This window comes from Triticum dicoccoides, chromosome 2B (genome assembly GCF_002162155.2).
Source record: "Triticum dicoccoides isolate Atlit2015 ecotype Zavitan chromosome 2B, WEW_v2.0, whole genome shotgun sequence".
Classification (NCBI taxonomy): Eukaryota; Viridiplantae; Streptophyta; class Magnoliopsida; order Poales; family Poaceae; genus Triticum; species Triticum dicoccoides.
Window position 1 is genome coordinate 501061872 of NC_041383.1, and position 12193 is coordinate 501074064.

The 12193-nt window shown below is 41.7% G+C and overlaps 1 protein-coding gene across 1 annotated transcript; it reads right to left on the reverse strand.

Annotated features, from left to right (window-relative positions):
* Positions 1 to 7236: 7236 nt before the first annotated feature.
* On the reverse strand, positions 7237 to 10316 carry LOC119364477 (short-chain dehydrogenase PC-15-like). Its single transcript, XM_037629954.1, has 3 exons — positions 9827 to 10316; positions 8551 to 8710; positions 7237 to 7854 (listed from the first exon to the last, which is right to left on the reverse strand). Exons 1-3 carry the CDS (start codon positions 10182 to 10184, stop codon positions 7518 to 7520), a joined length of 855 nt encoding a protein of 284 aa, XP_037485851.1. The 5' UTR covers positions 10185 to 10316; the 3' UTR covers positions 7237 to 7517.
* Between the last annotated feature and the right edge of the window lie 1877 nt (positions 10317 to 12193).

Consider the following 12193-nt stretch of genomic DNA (forward strand, 5'->3'; position numbering starts at 1 on the left):
GAAACTACAATGCACCTATTTTGGGACTGTTCCTTTGCACTGAGGTGCTGGGACATAATTATTCCACTCAAACAAAGAGACATGAGTGTGCTTTATGAGACTTTGTTAGCTCTGAACCAACTTCCAAAGGAGGTCGGCCTGAACATTATCATCATGGCATGCTGGCAAATTTGGATGCAAAGGAATGGCAAGATCTTCAGACATATTACTCCCAATGTCATGACATGGAAAGTGCTTCTCAAGAAAGATTTAGTTCTTCTTCAGCACAAGATCAAGTTGAAACATAAGCAATCCTTTTCACACTAGATTGAAGCGCGTTTCTAAGCTCTCTGTTTATACCCATGATGTTCCCCAAGATAGGCATTGGTTAGCTTAATTGATGTTTTTTCCTTTGATGTACATATTACTCTATTTCTAATAATATATAATACCATAGAAAGATTGTTCTACGGTCTCTCCCTCAAAAAAAGTACGTCCTCATTAGTGGGTGCACGCTTCTCGCATCAATATACAGGTTCTGCAAGCCCGCAGTGGCAGTGTTTGGCGCTGAGTACCTGAGAGAGCCAAATGCCCTTATTGGCAATCAAGATAGAGGCTTTCCGAGAATTCTTGGTAGCATAGATTGTATGCATTGAAAGTGGAAGAGCTGCCCATTTATTTGGCAGGGGGAGTACATGGGGCATGTGAAAGCTTGCATTGTCATACTTGAAGCAGTGGCTTCACTGGATCTTTGGATTTGGTACTCTTTTTCGGCATGGTTGTTTCTCACAAGGACATCAACGTGCTTCAGCGTTCTCTGGTGTTCGCAAGGCTTGCAGAAGGCCACTGCCCGGTAATCAACTTTGAGATCAATGGCCACAACTAGAACAAGGGATCTACCTAGCTAATGGTATCTATCCTCAGTGGTCAATTCTTGTGAAGACAATATCCAATCCGGAAGGAGAGAAGAGGCAGATTTGCCCAAGCAAAAGAGAGTGCTATGGAGAATGTGGAACACGCTTTTGGTGTGCTTCAATCTCGATAGGCTATCGTTCGATACCCTGCTAGAACATGGGACATCAAGAAGCTTTGAAAGGTGGTGACTGCTTGTGTGATCATGCACAACATGATCGTGGAGGATGAGCATGATGACATCATCTACGACCAAGGGTTTCAATTTCAGGGCGAAAATGTTGTGCCTGAGCACCAAGAATCAGCAATGTTTGCATAGTTCATCCAATTTCATCATGAAATGCGTGATTGGCAAACTCACATTCAACTTCAAAATGACTTCGTTAAGGACATGTGAACTCATCTTGACAACTAGTAGATGTATCGGTTCATTTTCTTTCGATGTACTTGTGACAATTTAAATTTGGTTGTAAATTTCGTGATTTTTATTAGGTTGTAAACTATTTATTCTTGTGGTACTATATATTTTATTTGGCTGTCAACTATATGCAATTTTTTAGTTAGACACATGCATTAAAAAAATGTGTATTAGCCCGTTGGGTGTACTGCCAACGCAACCACAAAAGCGGTTTGACGTCGTCCCTTTGCCCGATCTAAACGGACAAAATCCAAACAAAACAGACATGGTTTGACGGTCACCTATTAGAGTTGGCCTCATCTTATTAAGAAGTTGGAAAATGTGTGCCCTAATTTGAAAACTTTAAAAATATGACCTCGTCGGCCTCACTAATGCCGAAAAGGCACTCTTCTATCTCGCTTAAGCTAAAGAGTAGTCTTTGGTCTCGCTTAGGCCGAAAAGGTACTCTTTGCTCTCGCTTAGGCCGAAGAGTGGCTGAAGTGGACCAAAAATCTCCTTAGTTTTTGCTGGACAGAAGTTGCATGGCCGTCGGTCGAAACCAGGTCGAAGTGCACTCTTCCACTTTCCCGTGACTGAAGAGTCCTTTCTCTTTTCTTTTCCTCGTCCACCCGGTTGTCTTTCCACCCGTAACCAATTTAGCATTCCCGCTCTTTTTATGATACTTTTCTTATTTTTAAATATTTAGTTTGCTCGTTCATAGTAATATTATTCTCGCGTCACATCGCGTTGTTTCTTCTCTCTCCATTTGAATAATATTATATTAATGTACAATGACATTTTTTCATATGGGTTGAACATTTTCTTCATAAACTATGAATATTTTTAGTACACGATGGGCATATTTGGGTTACATGATTAAACATTTCTGAAATGCACAATGAATATATTTGTAATACATGATAATGTTTTTCTGAATATAGGTTGAACATTTTCTTAACACGATAAACATTTTCAGATTACAAGATTAATTATCAAATATAAGATGCTCATTCATATTTATTTTCTCTTCTTCTTTATCCTTGCTACTTATATGGTTTTTGGCCCTGTTTTTTCTCATAAAAAGGGTCAACTTGTTCAGATTTTTGATCCGGTTTTCCTTACATGAATATTTGTTTTGTAAGATGCAAATATTTATATTCTTATTTTTAAAAATAGGAAGCTAAATATGTAAAAAAAATGGAAAAATAGCAAACTAAATGTATAAAAATATGGAAAATATTTTAAAAACAGCGAAAGCGCTAAATTGGTTAAGGCCGAGAAGACAATCAGGTGGACGGAGAAAAAAGGAATCTTCGGTCACAGAAAAGCCGAAGAGTGTTCTTTGTCCTGGTTTAGGCCGACTGCCATGTAACTTTGGCCTGGCAAAGCCCAGCTCTGCCACTCTGCGGCCTAAGCGAGACCGAAGACTACTCTTCGGCCTAAGCGAGAGCGAAGAGTGTCTTTCCAGCTTTAATAAGGCCGACGGGGTCATACTTTTAAAAATCTTAAATCATGGCACACATTTTCAGAATTTGTTAAAATAATAATAATTTTTTTAAAGCTCTCATTAACCCAAGCTCACACATGTGTGTTGCCGTCCAACTTAACATGCTAGATTTTTTTTCCCTTTTTCTTCTTTCCAACGATGAAAGACCTTGCGCCTAGATAACCATTTGTTTAGCGCAAACTGCATACTTTAGAGTAAATTTCAGTTTTGTGCAGAATGCATATAATTAGATTTAGAGAGATTCTAAATTTTTACCTTCTGTTTGACTTTCTAACAGTAGCAACGGTTTTTCATTCTAGATTGCCATATTTAGTGAAAGTTTTGATAGTTTTTACACCGTTTAAATTTTTTTAGAGCGATCCGTTACGTTCTTTTGTGTGTGTCTCAAGGCAGCAACGGGGACGGGGTGACCAAGGATGACTCCACCATCACCGCCCTGATCCCCGCTAATCCCATACTCGTGAGCCCCATGAAGCTTCGCGGGGACAAAACGCCGCCCATCCCCGTCAATATCGGGTATCCGGTACCCATCGGGCATCCATGGGGATCTCAAAACTGACACAGATAGGTGAGATTGGAGAGGGCATGCTTGTTGGGAGAGGTGGAAAAAATAATTGTGTGAAATATCTAGATATTGATCTATATATTGTGCATGTATAGGACGCATGACATAGTTTTTTGGGTATCCATGGAGTCCCCATGGGGGAAATTTTATCTCCATCCCCGCCCTGCGAGATTAATGGGTACCCACCAGACAATACCCATGGGGTGAATTTGTTCCCCGTCCCCGTTCCATGATGGGTAAATCCCCGCGGGTATGCGTCCCCACGGGGAATATTGGCATCTTGATGTGTGTCGGTCGATAGAGCGAGCTGCTAGTTTTTTTTTTTTGAGAAACGCCTACAAGTTTATGTATACTCTACCCGCAAAAGAAAAGTATATTTATACTCGTTAACCATTGCAGGCACAATACTTTGGATACAAGATCCTTTTGTAATTCCTATAAGAAATACGATAAAACTTCTGGAGATATCTTCTTCGTGGCATCAATCTTTGCAAGATGAAAATAATTCTAACATATCAGTAAAGAGACTACAATTGGACCGGGGCAACAAAAATGTCATTCGTTCACGTTCACGTTCACATTCACGTCTCGTTCACGTGCACGAACTTGATTACCAATAAAGGTTTCTAACAGCCTCTTGAGTCACCCATACAAATAGTAGCCATGATCAATGGACGGACTTGGGGCGCGGATATAATCCCCTAATGTGAGGTTGTCGAACCACAAGACCTTCACTATAATGTTGATGAAGGATTCCAACTTCACAATGAATGAAAACAACAAAAGAATATGATGCAATAAGATAAACTCATCTGATACGAATAAATAGATGAGTTGTAGAGATGGCTAGGGTTTGAGAGAGGAGCGGCAACTAGAGTTTTACCCTGTTCTCTCACCTCCCACTGCCATCTTGACGCTGAAAGTTGTGGGGACCTCGGATTTTAGAGCTTTCTGTTTTCGCCAGCGTCTTCATACTAGTGTTTTCCCGAAAATAAATTTTTCCTCTACCATGGCGAGGCCATGGAGCAAGAGAGGTTTATGTTCTCATATGCTAGTTGGGCCTCCATCTTAGATTTACGTGTGAAGCTGAACTCGGCCCAACATAAAATATGGTAGCAGGCTGTTAGTTATTTCCATGGAACTATTGTAACTTCCCCATGCCCCATTCTTCGTGGTAGAAATGCAAGCCCAATGTTGAAAAGGAAGCGCGAGCACTATATCTCACTTATAGCGAAAGTATTGCAAAATCACTAGTTAAGCTCACCTTCTCATGCGCTGACAAGTGACGCGCTGCATGTGCGCCACTTGTTGCAACCTAGGAACTTTTCCCTTTTTTCGTAGATTTATTTTTTTCAAAATATTTTATCTATTGGATTGTAATCCAAATTCCGAACCCGTCTCCACCATTGGATTTCTCGCGTCGAGATCTTCGATACTGGATCCCATGTTAATAGATTTTGACAAAAAAATCATAAAAACCCGAAAGAAAAAATCATAGCCGGAAGCATGTTTTTTCTTCTTCATTTTTTCCCTTTTCGAAAAGCAAATTGTGCCTCAATGAGATGCAAATATGTGCCTCCCGTGAAAACAAAAAAAATCACAATTTTTTCTCTTTTCCGAGAAGCGCGGAAGCAAAACTGTGCTTCTCGTGGAAGCAGCAAAAAATCAGGAAAAAAATTCGCAATTTTTTATCCCTTTGCGAGAAGCACAGTTGTGCTTTTTCGTGGTAACAAAACTTTGCCTTCACAAGAAGCAAATCCATGTCTCTCTGAAAGCATTTTTTTCCTTTATCCGAGAAGCACAAGCATGCTCCTAGCAAATCAGTGCCTCTATGAGAGACAAAACTATGCTCATGGTAGAAGAACATTCACATGAAAATATTCACGATTTTCTCTCCAAAACCTAGGAAAAAAGATGAAACCAAAAGGCCCCCCCCCCCAACCAACCAACCAAAAAAAACACTTGGCGTGCTACTTACTTAGTTGCTCTCAAACTACCGGGGATCCTATCCCCACGTGGGCCAGGGGATAGCGACCAAATGCGCACCCCCAACCTTGTTAATGGGCCAGCCCGTTAGTTTGTTTCTATATTTATTTTGTCCATCTTATTTAATTTTATAGTTATTTTTTACTTTTTATATTTTTTTAATTCCAACTTTTTTGAATCAAGAACAATTTTTGAAATTCATTAATATTTTTGCAAATTGTGATATTTTTTGCAAACTTTTTAGAAACCGAGAACAATTTGCAAATTACTGAATAGTTTTAAAACTCATGATCATTTTTAAAATTCATGAACATATTTTTCAATCCAGGATTTTTTTATATTCATGAACATCTTTTTGAAAGTCGTGAACAATGTTTAAAATCTCTATTTTGAAAAACATTCAGGAACATTCTTTTTGGAATCACAGAGCTTATTTTAAATTTGTGATCATTCTCTAAAATCTGAGGACATTTTTATCAAATTCATGAACACGTTCTGAAATTAAGAAAACAATTTGTAGAATATTTTTTCTACAAACATTTTTCTTTATTTTCACTAGTTTTTTAGTTTCATTCTTATTTTATTGGTTTTCTTTGTTTCTTTCTTGATTTTAATTGGTTTGCTTTATTTCTTTCTTGGTTTTCATTGCTTCTCATTCTTTTGCACTGTTTTTCTCTCTCTTTCATTTCCTTTGTTTTGGTTTCTGGTTTTCATTGGTTTCCCTTGTTTCTCTTAGTTTCCTTTCTTGGGTTTCATCGGTTTTTCTTTCAATGTATAGAATAGGAACATTTTTATACACATTAAATATTAATTGACACGCAAAAAAAGTTGTGTACACGTTGAACCTTTTTGAATTACAATATTAACATTTTTTCAAACATATATTTTTCATGTCAACTTTTTTCAGACACATTCTACATTTTTTTATACATCAGGGACATTTTCTAAACATACATTAATACATGATTGACATTTCTTTAAACAAAATTTTTCGTATGTCTATTTTTCTATACAGATTTATATTTCTTTATACAGCAGGAACATTTTTATACATATTTAACATTATTTAAATACATCATTAACATTTTTTTCATATATGTAAATATGTGTGTGTGTGTGTGTGTGTGTGTGTGTGCGTGTGCTCGCGTTTTGATGTCTATTTTTTCAATAAACATTATACAATTTTCTTACACATTAGAAAAAATAATAATACATATTTAACATTTTACAAATGCGTGATTAATATTTTTTTCAATTGTGTATTTTAAATGGTTTTTAGAATATTTCGAAATATAAGCAAAAGTAGAAAAGAAATAAACAAATAAAAAATTTCCAAAAAAAACAAAAGGACAAAAGAGTGCTCAAGGAATGTGGTCCCTGCTGGGCCGGCCCATTCGGCGGTTGCTAGACGCGAGTCTGCGCTGCAACTCGCTATACGCGAGACATAGGCCCTGTTCGGCGTCGCTCCGCTCCACAACTCCACTCCCAGAGCTGGCGGAGCTGCAGTTTCCTCGCTCAGCGGATTCCGGGAGCTGGTGATTACCAAACCGGGTCATAGTCGCGCTGCCGGCTAGAAAGCCTAGAGCGAAGATTTCAGGATGTTTGAACTGCAGGAGCAGCCATATTGTTTCAATTTAGCAGCATTTCTGTAATCCACCCAAAAAGAAACGTTGCCGCTGCGATCCCAGACTTATAGGCTGCAAATCCTGAATAGGCTGTAATCACACTCAAAACTGCATGAAGAATACCCATTATGGCAGGAAATTGAGTTTTTTTTTTTTGTGCTTCAGGATTGTGCAGCACCCACAATCCTGTAAACCCAGACGTATAGGCCGCAAGCGAAACAAATGGCAATTTCCTGCCAGGCACAAATGAGGGTGCTGCACAAGATTGAAGAATATGTTCCACAGATTCTCACCTATGACAGTAACACGAGAAACCATAAATTTCGGAATAATATTACATTACTAAAACCATTATTACATAATAACCGGGAGGACTTTACACTTGGACTGATCGTTACAAATGGATATGGACTGGAAGTGTGTGTACTCATGTATTGTGAAATATATCTGTAGTCAGAGTCCAAGAGACCAAGTAGTACTCATGAAATGAAAATGGGACACGAGGGGGCAATCTCTCTGGTTCACGCAAGAGCTATCTTCCAGAGATTACATCTTCATGACCAGCCTGTAGAAGTAATCTCTGAACCACAATGGGGCATAATACAGGATTGTCAGAATAGCAGTGAATTGGCCATAAGCGAACCAAGCGGGAGGATTCTTCTTAAGAACCAATTTGACAACTCTCTTTGCAAGGTCTTCTGCTGCAACACACCCGGCACCCTGGGATATATCCGTCCTGGCTCGAAGTGATTTCTCGTATTTTTTGTAGTACTTCCAGTCATTTATTTGATCATATTTGTCCGCAGAATTGCTTCCTATATTTGACTTTGTGCCTCCTGGGGCAACTATCATGACATTTATGCCAAAATTTCTTAGTTCCACCCTGCAACAATGCAATATCTACCAAGTTAGGATGGAAGATAAGGAAGAAATGCATATTCAAAGAGAATAAAATGTTCAGTAACAAGTTGAAAGAGATAACCGTGCAAGAACATGACATGCGAAATTACAAAGGAAAAATCTGAATAGTGTTCCTATGTTGTATATGTTGCCATTGAATTCTTAGATCTTACAGATTCTGTCAAACAGTCATTTCCCAACATGATTAAACTATCTTGTGATATATACTCCCTCCGTTCCTAAATGTAAGTCTTTGTAGAGATTCCACTATGAACCACATACGGATGTATATAGATGCATATTAAATGTAGATTCATTCATTTTCCTCCGTATATAGTCCACCTAGTGGAATCTCTACAAAGACTTATATTTAGGAACGGAGGGAGTACAAGTAAAGGTACCAACAATATCTAATACTAACTACTGAACATAAACTAACTATTAAGTGCTCTACATATCCCCTAAGTTAGATTAGGACTCAGAAAATTAATATAGTATCAATTTTTTGGAGATGAAGGAATTTCAATTTTAAGAATGTATCCAAAGTTGCATTCATAAGTAATGTTTCACCATTGATAGGCTTGTACCTTCAGATGCTTTAAGTTGCCCCATAAAAAACTGCTTTACATTTAGTGGACAGCACAGAATCACTGTAACAATAATCCTTGAACGCACAAACCTTAATGTATCGCTCAATGCATGAAGAGCAGCTTTTGATGCCGAATACGCACCAGCCCATGGTCCTGGAGCCAAGGCTGTAATGCTTCCAACATTCACAATTGTACCTTCTTTTCTTTCCATCATATGGGGAATAACTGCTTGAATCATCCTCATTGTTCCTGCATGTGAAATGACAGGTAAAGTCATTTCGTCACACAAATGCAGGTCCAAATATTAATTACTCCCTCCGTCCGGAATTAGTTGACGCTCGAACGGATGTATCTAGCGCACTTAGTTGACGCTTAAACGGATGTATCTAGCGCACTGAAATGCGTCTAGGTACATACATTTGAGCGTCAACTAATTCCGGACGGCGGAAGTACTATTTTTGAAAAGAGACATTACAAAAATGAACCATCCAATCCAAGGAGAGGAACAGAAGCATTATAAAAGACCAACGGCTCAATAGTTCATATAGGATGAAGTTGTAAAGTACACACATTCAGTTGATATCACTAAGCTTTCAGATGAGAGACAGTCTTAAAGGTGAAACAACTGCTGGCCTTGCTGAATTGTTTTCTAATTACTTATGCAATTAGAGATTAGACAGGTTTATCACAGGATTAATGAAAGATGGGCAGAGACAGTTTCTGAACTCCACAATTTCAATTGCCTCCCAGACCCCGTTAACATTGCAGAAGCAAGCACACTATACTTCTCCTAATGTGTTCATTTATCTTTAGCAGTTTTGCCACTGGGACAACATATACTCTTTGAAAGACCACTGCCCTGATCATTTCATCAGTGGTACAGGATGCAGCATGCCCTGCTATATGTTTTAAAATTAGGGGTATACAGCCCCTTGTTCACTTCAGATTGTAATTCAAGCTGTAGGCATCCTATACTAGCTGCTGCTGTAATATGATTGCCAATGTGATTCGTTAAATTTCAGCCGAATAAGCTAGATACTGACAGCACACCACTGACTAAAGTCTACTTCTTCAAGTCTTCTGCACATATACATTTGAAGCGCTCCCATGAATAAATTCACATATTTTCTATCCTCCCTTCCTTCATGGCAAGACGGCCTTATGGTGTTCTTTGTTTTTTAAAAGAAAGAGGACAGTCGCAGATATATCCAACTATAAAACCCTTTGTTTCACCATGAATCTGTCGGAATCCAGAATCCAATATCTTGTCTACCTTAGAGGACATCGCAATCGTCAAGGTGCCAAACAAACAGAAGAAACAAACTATCCTCGCACAAAAAGAAAACAATGGTTTTGGTAGCCTACCATAGACATTGGTGTCGAAAACCTGGTGGAACGACTCCATGGGCACCTCGGCGACCGGCGCGACGAGGTGGATCCCCGCGTTGTTGACGAGCACGTCGACGCGGCCTAGCTCCCGCAGGGCGTCCTCCACGGCGCGGCGCGCGCTCTCGTCGGAGCGCACGTCGAGCTCCAGAAGAAGGTACCGCGGGTCGCCCTCGAGCCCGCGCATGGACGCGCGCGACCGCGCCGTGGCCACGACCGCGCACCCCTCCGCCGCGAACGCGCGCGCCATCGCGTGCCCGATGCCCCCCTCCGAGCAACCTGTCACCAGAACCACCGGCCGCCCCCGCTCCTCTCCCTCCCCTCCGGGAACCGCCATCGCCGGGATCCTGCCTCCTTTGGCTCACGCCGGGTGGCCGGAAAGACGGGATATTCCCGTTTCCTTTGGCTTTGGCTACTAGTAGTACTGTAGTTGGACTCTGGGAGGCGTGACCTTTTCTGCTGACTATTGGTGTACTCGCGTCGTGTCTCTTAATAACATTCCGAGGTTTTTCCGGCTATTTATCAACGACGTGGAACGGCGTCCCCTAAAACAGACCAATATTTGTCCGTCAGATCAGTCCGCAGATACCATTACAAGAGCCAGTCATCCAACCACATTGGTCCGACCAATTTCCTTTTAAATGCATAGCAATATGAGTGAATTAACGTGCAATGTTCATATTGTCCCGATCACAACCCAAAGAAGGCGGGTGTTTCAAGTTTTAACATGCGCCCGATCACAAACGTGTCAGTGCAAAAAAGGGCATTTTTGCCCTTGCGGATCAGTAGTCCGAGCATCCTCGCTGACTCGTCGTCACTTAATCACCATCCGCCCCCTTCTCGGTCACCACCATCTTGACCGCCAAGTGCTTCAACATATTGACACGGACGACACGCATGATCATCGCCGCATCAGGATCCAACTCGTCCATCCACATGGTCAACATTTTGGTATCATCTGAAGCGGCCGCGAGCTCAACCCTCCTCTCTTCAAGTTTGGTCTTATTCTCTTTGAGGTTGATCTTCTTCTTTGGTAGCCTCCATCAAGATGTTAAACCTCTTCGCCTTCTTTTCCTTCTTCACGTCGAAGCGCTTGACACATGCCTCCTCTTTCTTTGCCAAGATACCCTCGAACCTCACTGTCATCTTGCCCGTCGCCCCTTCTCGCTTCTCCGCCTCTGTCCCCGTTGTGGATCATGTTTAACAACTACTTGTCTGTGTCGTCTCGCCCGGTTGAGACATATGGAAGAGTAGAGAGCGGGCACTGAGTTGATCTACCATCAGTATTCGTGACTGGACAAACTGAGGCAATACCAAGTCGGCGAAATGGAGCGGCGCCGCATTGAAGTCGTCGCAATACGAATCGTACCCACCAGTGAAGACCGGGGACTGCCGACCGAGCTGCTCGGTTCCATAGAAATAGGCGTCTGATATTGCCCCAACGAGGGCGGCGCATGCGTGGTTGGCGTCACCAATGGTTCCCCACATCCCTGGCCATGCCTGGCGCCCCCACGTCCCTTCCTTTTTCCGGCCGACCGAACCATGCATTGCCTTCGCTTTGAGGCGGCGGGCTTGTAGTGTTGCCGAGTTGATCTCCTGAGCGACCACCATCTCTAGATCCTCGACCTCCACTGACTCCAATGGCTCTTCGTACGTGTCCATGCGGCCGAAGCGAAAAGCATGTGAATTGGGGAGAAGGGCGGCAGTGATCAGAGCGGAGAGGGTGGGGAAAGGAGGGGTTTGGTGCGGAAAATAGTGCAGACCGCTCGAAATGCATGGGCTCCGGCACAGTTTTGCATGCGCCGGGGGTGTTGAAGTCCTACGTGTCAGAGGTCTAAACTCCTACAAAGCCCCCTGGTTTGTGGGAAAACGGACACCCAGGGACAAATACATGTCCGTGTTGGATGGCTTGCAGCATCCGGGTAGCTCGGTCCAAATGATTGCGGGTGTCTTGAGGGTCCGCATTGGAGATGTCCTAATGTCATGTATTAAGCATCACATGTCCTTACAAATACACCCTTACAAATAAATTGTTCATTTTTTTGGTGTGCCGAAGTCTTCTTTCTCCTGCATCCACTGGTGGCGCACCGTGAGCATAGCTCCATCCGTCTCTAGGCCTCCGCCTCGACGGAGCATACTTTTTTTAACCCAAGAGCTTGCCAAACCAATGACCGGAGGGTCGTCGATACATACCAGGAGACGCCGGCAACCACGGTCTGCGAAGCAAATCGTCGCCTCGAAGAACAATATGCTGGTAAGGGTCTATAGAACTTCAAAGACAAAGAAAGGCAGCCGAATCCGGTCCATCCATCGGAAACCTAATCCGACTGGATCCTGGAAGACCCC